General features: G+C 40.1%; 2 protein-coding genes across 2 annotated transcripts; both read left to right on the plus strand.

Annotated features, from left to right (window-relative positions):
- The first annotated feature begins 6,685 nt into the window (after nucleotides 1–6,685).
- Nucleotides 6,686–16,966, plus strand: Dus1 (Dihydrouridine synthase 1). The gene is made up of 9 exons (XM_089592960.1): nucleotides 6,686–6,881; nucleotides 14,736–15,007; nucleotides 15,213–15,372; nucleotides 15,452–15,647; nucleotides 15,710–15,958; nucleotides 16,099–16,244; nucleotides 16,329–16,426; nucleotides 16,502–16,660; nucleotides 16,729–16,966. The coding sequence occupies exons 2-9, from the start codon at nucleotides 14,771–14,773 to the stop codon at nucleotides 16,900–16,902; spliced, it is 1,419 nt and encodes a 472-aa protein (XP_089449086.1). The 5' UTR covers nucleotides 6,686–6,881; nucleotides 14,736–14,770; the 3' UTR covers nucleotides 16,903–16,966.
- Nucleotides 8,208–12,810, plus strand: LOC106640976 (uncharacterized). Its single transcript, XM_014355161.2, has 3 exons — nucleotides 8,208–8,942; nucleotides 9,720–10,447; nucleotides 10,651–12,810. The coding sequence occupies exons 2-3, from the start codon at nucleotides 9,912–9,914 to the stop codon at nucleotides 12,305–12,307; spliced, it is 2,193 nt and encodes a 730-aa protein (XP_014210647.2). The 5' UTR covers nucleotides 8,208–8,942; nucleotides 9,720–9,911; the 3' UTR covers nucleotides 12,308–12,810.
- Nucleotides 16,967–17,003: the final 37 nt, after the last annotated feature.

The following is a 17,003-nucleotide window of genomic DNA, read 5'->3' on the forward strand; positions in this document are numbered from 1 at the left end:
GAGAAATTTGGGGAAATATAAATTCGGTAGAGGCCTTTGTGATCGATTGAAATGAAAATATTTTTATTCTCTAGGAGCCGCCAAGTTTGAATTCTATCATTATTTTATTACGAATAAGAACCATAACCACATAATTAGTAATAAATGTTTTTAACATCTGTGCGCTTAGTAGCTTTTTGCATCTTCAGTGATGTGATCGACTTATTACTTAAGTATATTACAGTTTTAATTGTAACTTTTACTTTAATGATCAAAATTCTTACAAATCTTGGAATATGTTTGGCTTTGGCAGCCCTATACAATTAAGGGTGTATTCCGCAAATGCTGCCAGCAGTTAAGTTACGTAGGTAGTGGTAACGCCGCATGGTCGGGTGGCGCTAGCGTCAACCTGTACTAACTGTCGGTGGGTTCCGCATGTCAACAAACTCCGAAATATCAGATGGCATGGGAGCGAAAATAGTAAAAAATATCAAAGTTTGTTGACATGCGGAACCCACCGACAGTTAGTACAGGTTGACGCTAGCGCTACCCGACCATGCGGCGTTACCACGACCTACGTAACTTAACTGCTGGCAGCATTTGCGGAATACACCCATAGTCCGCAGGCTAAGTATACGTCCTTAACCGCCTTTTTCACTAACGTTTAGAATAATGATTGAGACAATCAATGATTGTATCATGAGTTTTTGTATAAAGTTCAATTTATACAAATAAGTTGGTAAATATAGGCACACATGATTAATATTTAAACATTTTAAGCTGTATAAATATATAACATAGATTCCAAATATGCATTATTACCGCTGGAATATGCTAACAAAACCAAATATCCGTCTTTCTCACCCAGCAAAATAATAGGTATCTGTATAATCCTGTATCAATTTATTGCACACATGCGAAATGTTCAATGACAGTAAACAATGACATAATTTCAAACTTTACTTTTAACTCTTCATTTCACACGTAATTTTACAATGCAATTGATAAATTATTATTCATACAAAAGTATTAATATTCTTATAGGAGGTCGATTTTCAGGCAAAAGATTATTTGTAAACTTGCCGTAAACAGCACAGCCAATGTCAACTTTTTATTTTCTATCTACACAACTAGTTGCGGCTGGTTTTAGCGTTTCAGATTTCTAAACTAATAAGTGGCCCTAAAATTCTGAAGGAAAGCTTTAGATATTTTAGGCCCTAGAGCCATTTTGTCAATTATAAACCAGCCGCAACTTATTTGACAGATACAAAATAAAAATTCAACATTTTCTGTGCTGTTTGCGGCAAGTTTACAATTTATCTATTACTCGAAAGTATACATATATAGGAGATTAATATTCGTATAAAACATACACTGCAAACTTGCCGCAAGTAGCACAAACATCGTTAATTATTTATTTTGTGTCTATTTCAAGAGTTGCGGCTGGTTTATAAGTGACTAAATGGCTCTAGGGCTAAGCTGCCTAAAGCTCTCCTTCAGAATTTCAGAAGCAATTTTTGGCCAAAAAAATCACGACCGCTAGATGGCGCTGATCCTAATGATTTTAACTACTTATAGTAGAGCCATTTAATCAATTATAAACCAGCCGCAACTAATTAAATAAATACAAAATAAAAAGATAACATTGTTTGTGCTACTTGCGGCAAGTTTGCAGTGTATGTTTTACACCAATATCGATCTCCCTTATATTTACACTTTCGGGTAATAGATAAATTGTAATTTTGCCGCAAACAGCACAAACATCGTTAATTATTTTTTTTGTATCTATTTCAAGAGTTGCGGCTGGTTTATAAGTGACTAAACGGCTCTAGGGCTAAGCTGCCTAAAGCTCTCCATCAGAATTTCAGAAGCAATTTTTGGCCAAAAAAATCACTACCGCTAGATGGCGCTGATCCAAATGATTATTACTATACTTATACTAGAGCCATTTAATCATTTATAAACCAGCCGCAACTGATTTGATAAATATAAAATAAAAAGTTAACGTTGTTTGCACTGTTTGCGTCAAGTTTACAATTTATCTATTACTCGAAAGTATACATATATAGGAGATTAATATTCGTATAAAACATACACTGCAAACTTGCCGCAAGTAGCACAAACATCGTTAATTATTTATTTTGTGTCTATTTCAAGAGTTGCGGCTGGTTTATAAGTGACTAAATGGCTCTAGGGCTAAGCTGCCTAAAGCTCTCCTTCAGAATTTCAGAAGCAATTTTTGGCCAAAAAAATCACGACCGCTAGATGGCGCTGATCCTAATGATTTTAACTACTTATAGTAGAGCCATTTAATCAATTATAAACCAGCCGCAACTAATTAAATAAATACAAAATAAAAAGATAACATTGTTTGTGCTACTTGCGGCAAGTTTGCAGTGTATGTTTTACACCAATATCGACCTCCCTTATATTTACACTTTCGGGTAATAGATAAATTGTAAACTTGCCTCAAACAGCACAAACATCGTTAATTATTTTTTTTGTATCTATTTCAATAGTTGCGGCTGGTTTATAAGTGATTAAACGGCTCTAGGGCTAAGCTGCCTAAAGCTCTCCATCAGAATTTCAGAAGCAATTTTTGGCCAAAAGCCAAAAAAATCACTACCGCTAGATGGCGCTGATCCAAATGATTATTACTATACTTATACTAGAGCCATTTAATCATTTATAAACCAGCCGCAACTAATTTGATAAATATAAAATAAAAAGTTAACGTTGTTTGCATTGTTTGCGTCAAGTTTACAATTCATCTATTACCCGAAAGTGTAAATATAAGGGAGGTCGATATTGGTGTAAAACATACACTGCAAACTTGCCGCAAGTAGCACAAAAAATGTTATTTTTTTATTTTGTATTTATCAAATTAGTTGCGGCTGGTTTATAATTGATTAAATGGCTCTACTATAAGTAGTTAAAATCATTAGGATCAGCGCCATCTAGCGGTCGTGATTTTTTTGGCCAAAAATTGCTTCTGAAATTCTGATGGAGAGCTTTAGGCAGCTTAGCCCTAGAGCCGTTTAATCACTTATAAACCAGCCGCAACTTATTTGACAGATACAAAATGAAAATTCAACATTTTCTGTGCTGTTTGCGGCAAGTTTACAATTTATCTATTACCCGAATGTGTAAATATAAGGGAGGTCGATATTGGTGTAAAACATACACTGCAAACTTGCCGCAAACAGCACAAACATCGTTAATTATTTATTTTGTATCTATTTCAATAGTTGCGGCTGGTTTATAAGTGATTAAACGGCTCTAGGGCTAAGCTGCCTAAAGCTCTCCATCAGAATTTCAGAAGCAATTTTTGGCCAAAAAAATCACTACCGCTAGATGGCGCTGATCCAAATGATTATTACTATACTTATACTAGAGCCATTTAATCATTTATAAACCAGCCGCAACTAATTTGATAAATATAAAATAAAAAGTTAACGTTGTTTGCATTGTTTGCGTCAAGTTTACAATTCATCTATTACCCGAAAGTGTAAATATAAGGGAGGTCGATATTGGTGTAAAACATACACTGCAAACTTGCCGCAAGTAGCACAAAAAATGTTATTTTTTTATTTTGTATTTATCAAATTAGTTGCGGCTGGTTTATAATTGATTAAATGGCTCTACTATAAGTAGTTAAAATCATTAGGATCAGCGCCATCTAGCGGTCGTGATTTTTTTGGCCAAAAATTGCTTCTGAAATTCTGATGGAGAGCTTTAGGCAGCTTAGCCCTAGAGCCGTTTAATCACTTATAAACCAGCCGCAACTTATTTGACAGATACAAAATGAAAATTCAACATTTTCTGTGCTGTTTGCGGCAAGTTTACAATTTATCTATTACCCGAATGTGTAAATATAAGGGAGGTCGATATTGGTGTAAAACATACACTGCAAACTTGCCGCAAACAGCACAAACATCGTTAATTATTTATTTTGTATCTATTTCAATAGTTGCGGCTGGTTTATAAGTGATTAAACGGCTCAAGGGCTAAGCTGCCTAAAGCTCTCCATCAGAATTTCAGAAGCAATTTTTGGCCAAAAAAATCACTACCGCTAGATGGCGCTGATCCAAATGATTATTACTATACTTATACTAGAGCCATTTAATCATTTATAAACCAGCCGCAACTGATTTGATAAATATAAAATAAAAAGTTAACGTTGTTTGCACTGTTTGCGTCAAGTTTACAATTCATCTATTACCCGAAAGTGTAAATATGAGGGAGGTCGATATTGGTGTAAAACATACACTGCAAACTTGCCGCAAGTAGCACAAACAATGTTATTTTTTTATTTTGTATTTATCAAATTAGTTGCGGCTGGTTTATAAATGATTAAATGGCTCTAGTATAAGTATAGTAATAATCATTCGGATCAGCGCCATCTAGCGGTAGTGATTTTTTTGGCCAAAAATTGCTTCTGAAATTCTGATGGAGAGCTTTAGGCAGCTTAGCCCTTGAGCCGTTTAATCACTTATAAACCAGCCGCAACTATTGAAATAGATACAAAATAAATAATTAACGATGTTTGTGCTGTTTGCGGCAAGTTTGCAGTGTATGTTTTACACCAATATCGACCTCCCTTATATTTACACATACGGGTAATAGATAAATTGTAAACTTGCCGCAAACAGCACAGAAAATGTTGAATTTTCATTTTGTATCTGTCAAATAAGTTGCGGCTGGTTTATAAGTGATTAAACGGCTCTAGGGCTAAGCTGCCTAAAGCTCTCCATCAGAATTTCAGAAGCAATTTTTGGCCAAAAAAATCACGACCGCTAGATGGCGCTGATCCTAATGATTTTAACTACTTATAGTAGAGCCATTTAATCAATTATAAACCAGCCGCAACTAATTTGATAAATACAAAATAAAAAAATTACATTTTTTGTGCTACTTGCGGCAAGTTTGCAGTGTATGTTTTACACCAATATCGACCTCCCTTATATTTACACTTTCGGGTAATAGATGAATTGTAAACTTGACGCAAACAATGCAAACAACGTTAACTTTTTATTTTATATTTATCAAATTAGTTGCGGCTGGTTTATAAATGATTAAATGGCTCTAGTATAAGTATAGTAATAATCATTTGGATCAGCGCCATCTAGCGGTAGTGATTTTTTTGGCCAAAAATTGCTTCTGAAATTCTGATGGAGAGCTTTAGGCAGCTTAGCCCTAGAGCCGTTTAGTCACTTATAAACCAGCCGCAACTCTTGAAATAGATACAAAAAAAATAATTAACGATGTTTGTGCTGTTTGCGGCAAAATTACAATTTATCTATTACCCGAAAGTGTAAATATAAGGGAGATCGATATTGGTGTAAAACATACACTGCAAACTTGCCGCAAGTAGCACAAACAATGTTATCTTTTTATTTTGTATTTATTTAATTAGTTGCGGCTGGTTTATAATTGATTAAATGGCTCTACTATAAGTAGTTAAAATCATTAGGATCAGCGCCATCTAGCGGTCGTGATTTTTTTGGCCAAAAATTGCTTCTGAAATTCTGAAGGAGAGCTTTAGGCAGCTTAGCCCTAGAGCCATTTAGTCACTTATAAACCAGCCGCAACTCTTGAAATAGACACAAAATAAATAATTAACGATGTTTGTGCTACTTGCGGCAAGTTTGCAGTGTATGTTTTATACGAATATTAATCTCCTATATATGTATACTTTCGAGTAATAGATAAATTGTAAACTTGCCGCAAACAGCACAGAAAATGTTGAATTTTCATTTTGTATCTGTCAAATAAGTTGCGGCTGGTTTATAATTGACAAAATGGCTCTAGGGCCTAAAATATCTAAAGCTTTCCTTCAGAATTTTAGGGCCACTTATTAGTTTAGAAATCTGAAACGCTAAAACCAGCCGCAACTAGTTGTGTAGATAGAAAATAAAAAGTTGACATTGGCTGTGCTGTTTACGGCAAGTTTACAAATAATCTTTTGCCTGAAAATCGACCTCCTATAAGAATATTAATACTTTTGTATGAATAATAATTTATCAATTGCATTGTAAAATTACGTGTGAAATGAAGAGTTAAAAGTAAAGTTTGAAATTATGTCATTGTTTACTGTCATTGAACATTTCGCATGTGTGCAATAAATTGATACAGGATTATACAGATACCTATTATTTTGCTGGGTGAGAAAGACGGATATTTGGTTTTGTTAGCATATTCCAGCGGTAATAATGCATATTTGGAATCTATGTTATATATTTATACAGCTTAAAATGTTTAAATATTAATCATGTGTGCCTATATTTACCAACTTATTTGTATAAATTGAACTTTATACAAAAACTCATGATACAATCATTGATTGTCTCAATCATTATTCTAAACGTTAGTGAAAAAGGCGGTTAAGGACGTATACTTAGCCTGCAGACTATGGGTGTATTCCGCAAATGCTGCCAGCAGTTAAGTTACGTAGGTCGTGGTAACGCCGCATGGTCGGGTAGCGCTAGCGTCAACCTGTACTAACTGTCGGTGGGTTCCGCATGTCAACAAACTCCGAAATATCAGATGGCATGGGAGAGAAAACAGTAAAAAATATCAAAGTTTGTTGACATGCGGAACCCACCGACAGTTAGTACAGGTTGACGCTAGCGCTGCCCGACCATGCGGTGTTACCACGACCTACGTAACTTAACTGCTGGCAGCATTTGCGGAATACACCCTAAGATTCTGGACGACTGGCGCTGCGATCGTTAAGTGTACTCCTTTTCATCCACGTGGGTCGTGGTCGCCTATCGTTATTGCGCTTGGGGTGTTTACGTCAGTGTCAACAACCAAAATATATATTGGTAAATTGTTTACAATTGTAAAAGAGTGACATTTTTCCACTGGTTTTTCAACATCACATAACTGCTCATTACAACGTGAGTACAGTACTTAATATTCGTTATTTCGAGTGCGTTTTGGCTATTTTATTGTATAGTTTTCCAAGCGTAGTTTTAATATAGTTTTTTTTACACAGACAAAAAAAAGACAGAAATTCGCCACATGCGTATTTCAATACAGACGTTCTCCGTAGATGTGTAAAACGATTAGTAAACACATATCAGCCCTTTTAACATGTCATTTGTTTTAAAAGTAATCGTAAACTAGAGATATTTTATTACAATCCCAATATAACCTATAAATTTCCCAAGTTTAATCATAATATGGAAGATATTATTAACATAACAAAGTTTCATAATACTTATTTAGTTATACCTACATCGAATGTGTTTAAATGATAGCATTATTATAATGAACCTCACTCGTAATTGTGTCTTGTTTAAAAATAGTACTGACTGTTTTAATTTTAAATTTATATTTATTTAATGATGTAGTTAATTTCTAAAATGTATGTATACTTCGATAAATTTCTTATCTTAGCTTATATCTTGATGATAAGGTACATATTACACATATTTTTAATATCACAAGAATTTAGAGATATTTTTTTACTTGTCAGTTTTGTACATAACTTCTTGATGTTAGTGAAATACAATGGTTTATATTAATAAAGGAATTTTATAGTAAGTAGGTATGGAATCAAAAAAAGAAATTCCAAACAAGTCCTGTCTTGTAATGTAGTTGTTGTAGTTTCAGTCATTTACAAACTATCAATAGCATTTAACTTAGCTCTGCATACTACTTTCCTTACTGGGTAATGAAATTTTCGTTCGTACAAAATAAAAACAAAATTAAAGTTTTCTAAACACCTAACTAATGGTGACAATCTGACAGAATAGTAAGATAAGACTACATACATATATGTATATCATTGCGTATCATCGGCGTATATGTATTTTTTTTATATCAGTCTGCCCGTATTTGGTTTGGACTACTTGGTAAAACAGTGATTCAACCTTTTATTTTGCACCCAAAAGCTATTAAAAAAAAAAAAAAGTCATAAACGGGCCTGGTACTTATGAAAAATACCCACAGTGAAAATATCTCCTCATATTTTCACGTGATACATCTGCTGGTCCCGAAAACAATCATCTCGCAAAACAAATACTTGGAATTATGGAATTAGGTACCACGACAAAACTCGTGTACAGAGTCACGTGGCACACATATACCTATACAGCCCCTGCAGGGAAAGGGGTTGAAAAAACGTGCGCGCGCTTGCAGAAGAAAAGCACACATCATAATAAAGCCTTTCGTCGCAAGTCGGACGCCCGCTGCGACACACAAAGCGCGCAACCTACCAATCCCTCGATAAATGTACAGGTCAGCGCGCGGGCGCGTCTGTCTTACTCATAAAAATAATAATTTTCGTCCGATCGGGATAGGCGCCTTCCGTCCGTGTAATTACAGCCAACCGTACACCAGAAATAGTAAGTACACCGAAAGTTGACGATTCGTTTTTTACTTTATACCTATATTTTCCGTTTGCTCGTCCGGCGTAAATTAGAACAGTTGTTGGTGCGCGACACCCATGCATATTTAAGATCCACATTGGGTGCAAGTGGTTACAACCCATTATTGCTCGCAATAACTTAACGACAACTCGTGTGTACCGTCGTCAATGAAACGAGGCGACGTGGCCGAGGTTGCCATGCCACTATCGATTAGCGCCAGTGCGCGTCTTCGTGCACCCTCTACTCCTCGCGGAGGAGGAGGAGGAGGTGGACTGTAGTACCGATGATGGGACGCGTCGAAGGGGCGTGGATATGCAATGACGCACATCAACCAACAACGATGAGCCTCCGCGAGAGACGTACAGGTTTTTCTCGGGGGATGCTTCGTTCGAGGCCCGATGCTTTTTAGTTTGCCATCGAAAGTAACGAGGATGATGCCGAGAGTGTTTATGTTGTGCTGCTGCCGTTGTTGGTCTTGTTGTTGTTGTTGTTATGGTGAGAAGCCGGTGGTGCAGTTCAGCGCGGCAGCGTAGGGGACTCGGACGCACAAAGGACTGCAGATGCTACTCAAAGAAGGTGCTCCTGGTAAGTGGACTATCCTTTTTTTTTTTTTGTCTCTTCTTAAGCACCACTTTATCTATCTTTTTGTTTTCTTCCTCTTTTTTTTCTTTTGGAGTTGAAGTGGAGGGTGTCAGTGTGTACACACAGAGGAGCTGATGGTGTAGCCTCTCGAGGGGGTGGTAAAAACATCGGGCACCGTTGCTCCGAATTCGTGTGATACGTATGTGCCTATATGGGCAAATGGAAATGAAAAAAAAGTAGGCGATGATGCTTCTTGTTCTAATGACCGTGCCGTATACTATTTTACCCCGTGTCTAGCATGTACTTACAGTCTTGAATATTGTATGTGACACGCGCGCCAGTAGTACCTATATACACACCTGTACGGTTGTTGCATCGATTTCACAAATGGGACTACATATTTAATCATCCACAATTTACGCGTACAGGTGTTTTGTTTCGACTTCATATGGGCCTACTCCTTTATCCTCCTCCCCGTTCCACTTACACCGATACGCGTGACGGAAGCGGCCACTCGCGATCCTTCGGCTTGTCATTTCTTTTTACCACATCGTGTTTCGAGTTCCACGCCACTGTACCGCGAAAACATGGGCCGTTCCACTTGATACTTCTTGCTCGAAAGGAGAAAAATCGGTTGGTTCTTCTCGATCTCGTCGGTTGCACGATTTCCCAAAGTTTTACACGAGCACCCCTCGAGATGACCAAATTACTGTATATATTATACCATCACCTTATTTTGTGGATATACTTATTAATAGACAAAGCATTTTATCTTTGCAGGATCGCAGACGAGAAATCGGGGACCGGCAGTAACGGTAGCCGGAGGCTACAGGTACAAGATTAAGGCAGTGGTGGTGGTGGTGGTGGTGGTGCGGCCGTCAGCAGTTGTCCTAGCAGGAAGAAGGGCAGCCGTAGCGGTAGCAGCTTCGGTCGAGCTGTACGTCGCTATGTCAAGGGGTGTCGTCCTCCGGCATGCGAGAGGCGAGCACCCGCGGAAGCCGCTTCAGCAGCAGCAAAGCCACCGCCACCACAGCAGCAACAACAACGACAGCAGTATCAGGCGCCAGGATTCTGCGGCACCGGTTGGTCGCTCGTCTCTCGCGCTACTGTTCGCTCCAGGAGGTCGGGGCCCTCGGGCCACCGGAGCAGCGCCGTTTTCGGCGCATCAACGGTCTCCAGTTGCCGCTGCACCCCCAGCAGGTGCTCGGCTGGCTTTGCATAGGGACCATCTGCCTCGGGACCTTTGCCTTTGTGATTCCGCCCCTTGGGCCGCCCGAGTTTCGGTCAAAGGTAGCCGGCTTCGTGCTCGGAGCCCTCCTGGTCCACCTGGTCTCGCACTGCGTGGCCGTACTCCTCGATCCTGCTGAGCCGGCGGTGCGTCAACAACCGGCCAGCAAACCTGTCCCCGAGTTCGATCGCAGCAAGCACCTGCACGTCATCGAGAATGGACGCTGCCACCTGTGCAACATCAACGCCTCGGGTCCGCGCACCAAGCACTGCTCGCTCTGGTTGGCACTATTTATTTTTTTTTTTTCAATCACATTATACCATGTAAATAAATATATGTATAAAAATGTGTGCTGAATAACGCGTTGCAAACTGCTTGTACATAGAACTGGTGTTTTGTATAAAAAAAAAAAAAAAAAAAAAAAAAAAAAAAAAAAAAAAAGAAATTCATTGAATGTTTTTTTCTTTTTTGTACTTACGAAAGCAACAAGTGCATAACCCGTTTCGACCACCACTGCAAGTGGCTCAACAACTGCGTGGGCGGCCGCAACTACGCAGCGTTCATCGTTTGCCTGGTCTCGGCCATCGCCGGGGCCTTGACGATCGTCTGCCTATCCGCGGCTGAGCTCAGCTGCCTCGTGCGCCACCACGAGTTACTAGCCAGCAACACCACCAATAACAACAATAGCAGTGACAGCCATCAGCTGCAACCGGACGTTGACGCCAACAACGCCACCGACTTCGACATCGGTATGGACAACGTCACGTTGCCGATCAGTTTGCCGCTACCCGGCACCGGCTCCCTCATCGTCATCTCGATCGTCGGCATCCTATCGGCCATCGCTGCCGTCCTCCTCATTCACCTCTGCTTCTTTCACGGCTATATCGCCTTCCTCGGGGTCACGACCTACGAGTACGTGCGCAACAAGCAGAACAGGCAGAACAACGCCCTGCTGCAGCAAACCAACGCCGCTGCCGCCCCCAACAACAACCAAACGTCCGAGTCGAACAATCGAGCGGCTCCCTTTCACGGCCTACCCCCGCGCTACCACTGCTGTGAGAACGTCAACCCTGCCGAGGCCGCGGCGCGCACCGACTCCCGCAACATCTACATATGCTCGACCCACACATCGAGCACTACGACGGCCCAGATAATCCAACACCAGAGCCAAAACGGCCCGGTCGGCGTGCCCAGCGACAACAACACCACGACGACAACTACAACGACGACGACGACGACCACCATCCAGCGCAGCGACCTCGAGAAGGAGCGGCGCAACTTCCACCTCTACTTCTCGTACGACTCGCGCTTCGACGAGACCTCGATACAGCTGACGTCCTCGAGCCAGCAGCAGGCGGCGATCAACGGCAACGGCCACCCGCGCCTCCAACTCCAGCATCAATCCACGGAGCGTCCGTCCCTCGAGCTGATGAAGCCGTCGACGCCCTCGCCCGTGTCCTGCTGCTTTTCCCTCATGGGAGCCCCCTCCGCCACCGACAAGGCCAAGCAGCGCAAGCTCCGCCAGGCCCAGGCCGAGGGCCTCGTCGACGCCAACAGCGTGGCCAGCAGTGCCGACCGGAACATCAGCGCCCGGCGCTCCTGCACGACGATGCGCCGCATCCAGACGTTCTTGCGCAAGCACGCCCGGCTCCGCAAGAACACCCGCCAGCGCGCCATAAGCGCCGAAGCTTGCGGCACGGCTCGCAAAAACCGGGTCAATCCCCATCCATCCCCGGCGCCGGTCGAGGAGACGCCGTCCGTGAGGTCGATCAGCGTCGAGCCCCGGGACGACCACCAACGCTTGTCGCCGCTCCCCATGGTCCAGCAGTTGCACCAGCAGGTGCCGTCGCGGTTGCCGCCTCTGTCGCTGCCGGCGCGTCCCAGGCTCGGAAGTACGGAGCTCGTGCTGGCTGAGCCCGCGGCTCTGGTCGGGGGTCTGGCTGCCAAGCGCAACCAAGCCAACCACTTGAGGGTGCGCAGGGCATCGCTTGGGCACAAGAGGCCGAGGTTCAAGGTCGGTCCGCACCTCGCCCAGTCGGCCCAGCTCTCGCCCATACCCGAGTCCGAGCTGTCGAAGCCCGCCTCGCCGAGGTCCCCGCCGCTCAGCCACTTCACCTTTCCCCCCTTGAGCAGCTCTTAATTTGCCACTCCTCCCTTTGTAGCTGTACGGGTTTTCAAGGGCGCGGGTACTGATGCCACGCGCCGTGTTTTTGTGATTATCTCATATACCGAGTGCACACTCGAGATACTGAAAGATAAGTATACATGTATGCGCTTACGCGAAGCATAAGCACGTCGCGTCATCTCCCTCCCGTTTTTTTTTTCTCCCCTTTCAAGTATACTTGTACCCTACACATGTGTCAGAGTGATGAACTTTGCAAGTAGGAGGTACTTAACGTATACACATTATTATACATTGTATCGGTAAACAAGAGAGTTTTTAATCGTCAATTTTGCCGGGCAAGACTCGAGCTTTTACATTGTATACATGCCGAGGAAAATAGAATTTTAATACTTTTTCATACTTATTCGCGATGACGCAGTAATTACGTATATAGTATGTAGTTGTACACAACTGTAGATGAAAAATCGATCCATAAAAAGAATATATATATATATAGCGTGCGTTACAACTAATTGCAGTTTCATGCGTTACTTCGAATAATCATAATTAGAGATGAGACAAGTATCCCTATATCTACGTATATTGTACGAATAAAACTTGTTGCAGATATTTTTTTAAAACGTTTGATGATCCGCTCATTCTTGTGTACTTGACATTTATTACATATATTTTTTTTATTCGCCAAAAAACGTATTGTTGACTACTTGTGTAACTTGTTACTCTTGTTGAATTCATCTAATCGATATCGAATACAAGGTTTTACATCCATAAAAAAAAAAGCATCATTGTTCGAAAAGTTATTTATCACATTTTGACTGATGAAATTTTTAACAAAAACTAACTCAATTATATAATATATTTAACGTAAAGATCGTTAACTTGAAAAACGTTACCATTCTAAAATTTTAAAACAAATGTATACATAGGATTTTGACATTAAAACTTTTAATTGAATATTTCCTAATATTTATAAATAATCTTCTCGCGTGCCAATTAAAAAAATAGTTTACGAATAACTTTACTACGAATTCTTCTATACTTACATTCGAAAATTCGGTTCAAGGAAATTGACGATTAAAAATTCTCTGGTTCGATTATTTAGGATGCGTTTGGTAGTATTTTAAAATATTATAGAAATTCAAATTTTAGACGGTAGTAAGGAAAGTCACACTATTGCTTTTAAACGAAATAATCTCTTCAACACACTTATTTATAATGTTACTTGATATTTTTCATGTCGACGACAATCTGTTATGTTTTTATTATCACGTTGAGAATAATATTTTACATATTATATTGGTGAATAATTTCACAAAAACGTTTTTCTCCATGTTTCGCTTGACCTAGCATCACACGGGTCGTGTCATAAAAATCAACAAACGAAACATTGTTTTCTCATCTTCACAATCAGTATTGTGTGATCACGATGTATCGCGATAAATGAGTGACTGAACGTGCCGTTAAAAAAAAAAAAAAAAAAAACTAAATGTATAGCGCGCAACTCACGTGAAACTGCACGAGTGAAAACAAAAATTCAGACGTCTATTTTGAATAAAAACGTAATATATTCGCAGAGCTTTTCTACCAAAATAATTTAAAAATAAGCATACTTGCGAGTGGCGTAAGAAAAAAATAATGTGAGCTTGCTGTATAATTGTTTAAAAAAGAAAATGTCATTGGGTGTGTATTTTTCTTTTTCTAACGTTCTTACAATTTATTCCCGTCCTTAAGCCTTAATTTTTTTGCTAAAATCAAGACTGAACAAGAATGAAGAAACGAAAAATGTTTTGAAAAAACGTAAATCTGGTCCTACAAAGCGCAGTGTTCGTTTTTACAGTGTACGAAAAAAAAAAAAAAAAAAAAAACAGTTGACATACAGTCTTGAGTCTCGTCGCAAGTCGCAAGAATACGATGTACATGAATCCGATTGAAAATAATGTCACTGCAGTGATTGAAAAAAAAAAAAACAAAAAAAAAACGAACGATACATATTAAACACGTTTTCCATGTGATACAGGCAAGATACTTTAAATAATTTTATATTTATACACGATTTTATTGTTCCTTAATTACTTGAAATAAAGCTCGAACAAAAAAAAAAATTGGCATTATGTATTTATTTTTGCTACTTCCTATTATACTTTACCTTCCATTAATTATTTTTTCAACATTTTCGTTGAATTTCTCCGTTATATCGATGCCTGTTACAGCAATGTATTTTTTTTTTCTCAGAAATTAATTTTACAATTTATCATAAAAACATTTCCACCGATGTACAGTGCGGATCATATACACTACCAGTCGTCATGTCGACTCTGACTTGTTTCCTTGCACAAAACATTGAAAAACTGTATTATTTTCCTCGACGAAATATAAATAATTAATGAAAGCCACGAGAGACTTGTATGCCCCAATAAAAAACAAGTTGCATTTGCCATTTTAGAAAATAAAAGAAAAAAAACGTACAGAGGAGGGAAAATGTCGGTCGAGGAGAAGGAAGAGGTGAACGTGTGGCGAGCGGTGCTGGGCTCGCCTCGTTACATCGTAGCACCGATGGTGGACGCGAGCGAACTAGCCTGGAGACTGTTGAGCCGAAGACACGGCGCCCAACTGTGCTACACGCCGATGCTCCACTCCTCGGTCTTCTGCAGGGATCCAAAGTACCGGGCCGAAGCACTTGCGAGCAAACCCGAGGATCGGCCGCTCGTGGTGCAAGTGAGTGATTTTCTCTCTTTCTTTCTTTCTTTTTTTATTTTAATTTCCATCCATAACATGGAAGTAGTGTGCTATCTATAGGAAGAAGTAAATTAAATGATTTAAGTAAAAAAAAAATAACGTTAGAAAATGTTTGCTACTGAATATAGTTTATAACGTTTGCTCTGATCATAAATTGTATGTATTTGTTTCCCTGTATCTTCAGTTTTGTGGAAACGATCCGGAAGTCTTGCTGAAGGCGGCTCAGTTGGCCGAGCCTTTCTGTGACGCCGTCGACATAAACATCGGCTGTCCCCAAGCCATCGCAAAAAGAGGCAGATACGGGGCTTTTCTGCAGGACGAATGGGACCTTTTGAGAAACATCGGTGAGCGAGATTAAAAATTTACAAACAGTTGGAAAAAAAAAATAAAAATAATAAAAAATGGTCAAACCTTTGATTCTAGTTTCAAACATGAGCAGAGGACTTCGGATTCCCGTGACGTGCAAGCTGCGAGTCTTTCCTGAAATCAAAAAGACGGTAGAGTACGCCAAAATGCTGGAAGAATCCGGGGCCAGCGTGCTAACGGTGCACGGCCGGACCAGGGAACAAAAGGGACCACTAACGGGGTTGGCGTCTTGGGAGCACATTCGCGCTGTCAGGTGAGGACGAACGTCCGTAGGTGCACTCTCAAGACCAAAAGATAATGATTTACATTTTTCAGAGAAGCGGTTAAAGTGCCGGTCTTTGCGAATGGCAACATACAGTGCGTCCAGGACGTAGAGCGATGTCTCGAAGAAACCGGGGTGCAAGGAGTCATGTCTGCCGAGGGCAATCTGTACAATCCATGCATCTTCGAAGGAATCAATCCACCGTGTTGGGAACCAGCTTTGGAGTATCTGGACATTTTGGAGGAACATCCAGCCCCGTCGTCGTACATCCGTGGACATCTGTTCAAATTACTTCAGCACCTGTAGGTTTCAGTCTACCGTAAGCGGCCCTCGGTTCAAATGAATCATGATAATATTCATTTCAACGGAGCGGTGTCGACATTTTTATATTAAAATCTCGAAGTTTAGGCAAATGTGTGTCACGCTTTTAACCAGAGAGTAGGTTTCTTTTAACAGAGAACGAAGAGGAAAGGAGAGATCTCGCGCAAAACTCGACGATGGAATCGTTTCGAAATGTCGTACTATCTTTGAGAGATAGGTATTTGCCGTATCACGAGGGTCGAAAAATTTGGCACCGAGAAAAAGAAGGTACGTACATACGTGTTGTTTATATCACGCAACATTCGGACACTTTTTTTTATATTTCTCTAATAATTGGCGTTAATATTTTAGACTACGATCTGACACTTCCACCTTGGTTGTGTCAACCTTACGTGAGAGATAGTCCGGAAGAACATGTCAACAAAGTAGAGGCAAGACGGAATGAAACGGTTGGATGAATCTTACGATTTTTGTTATGAAAGATTTTTTCTTTTATTTATAAAAGTCATTTTGTTTTTATTCAGGAAACTACGGCTGTGAAGAGAGAATATAAGGATAATGAAGGTAGAGAAATTTCTCGAAAGCACATGAAAAAATTGCGACGCATAGCTAGAAGACCCAATAGAGCAGGAGTTCACACGAAACGTGGCTCAAATTTGTGCATAGATTGTCCAAATCCACTGGTGAGTTTATTTAGTATCAGCATTTTGTAGTAACACCTAAACAAATTTTTAAAAATTTGTAATTACAGGGTTCAAAGTGTGAATACAAATTGTGTCGACAGTGTTGTCGAAATAAATGTTTCACCGAAAACTTGGATTGTAAGGGCCATAGAAACTTGGCCAAGACGCGAAGAAAAATGGCAATTGAATTTGCATTGCAAAGAAAAAATAGCAAACAAGAAGCTCAAGTAGACACAAGCTGACAAGAGATATTTATATACTTCTCAGTAACTGTTGACCATGTTTTCACACAAATTTTTTTATCACTGTTGTAAAAAATTTGTTTCAAAAAAATTTTGTTTGT

The sequence above is a fragment of the Copidosoma floridanum genome, unplaced genomic scaffold, assembly GCF_036245765.1.
Source record: "Copidosoma floridanum isolate Cflo_tuat_1 unplaced genomic scaffold, Cflo_Japanese_pri ptg000019l, whole genome shotgun sequence".
Lineage (NCBI taxonomy): Eukaryota > Metazoa > Arthropoda > Insecta > Hymenoptera > Encyrtidae > Copidosoma > Copidosoma floridanum.

What these genes read in the sequence shown, in the direction of transcription:
- LOC106640976 (XM_014355161.2), top strand. Translation starts at nt 9,912, where the DNA reads ATGCGAGAGGCGAGCACCCGCGGAAGCCGCTTCAGCAGCAGCAAAGCC. An exon ending in ACCAAGCACTGCTCGCTCTG is followed by an intron (nt 10,448 to 10,650) that starts GTTGGCACTATT and finishes TACTTACGAAAG; the next exon opens with CAACAAGTGCATAACCCGTT.
- Dus1 (XM_089592960.1), top strand. Translation starts at nt 14,771, where the DNA reads ATGTCGGTCGAGGAGAAGGAAGAGGTGAACGTGTGGCGAGCGGTGCTG. An exon ending in GGACCTTTTGAGAAACATCG is followed by an intron (nt 15,373 to 15,451) that starts GTGAGCGAGATT and finishes CTTTGATTCTAG; the next exon opens with TTTCAAACATGAGCAGAGGA. An exon ending in TTCAAATTACTTCAGCACCT is followed by an intron (nt 15,959 to 16,098) that starts GTAGGTTTCAGT and finishes ACCAGAGAGTAG; the next exon opens with GTTTCTTTTAACAGAGAACG.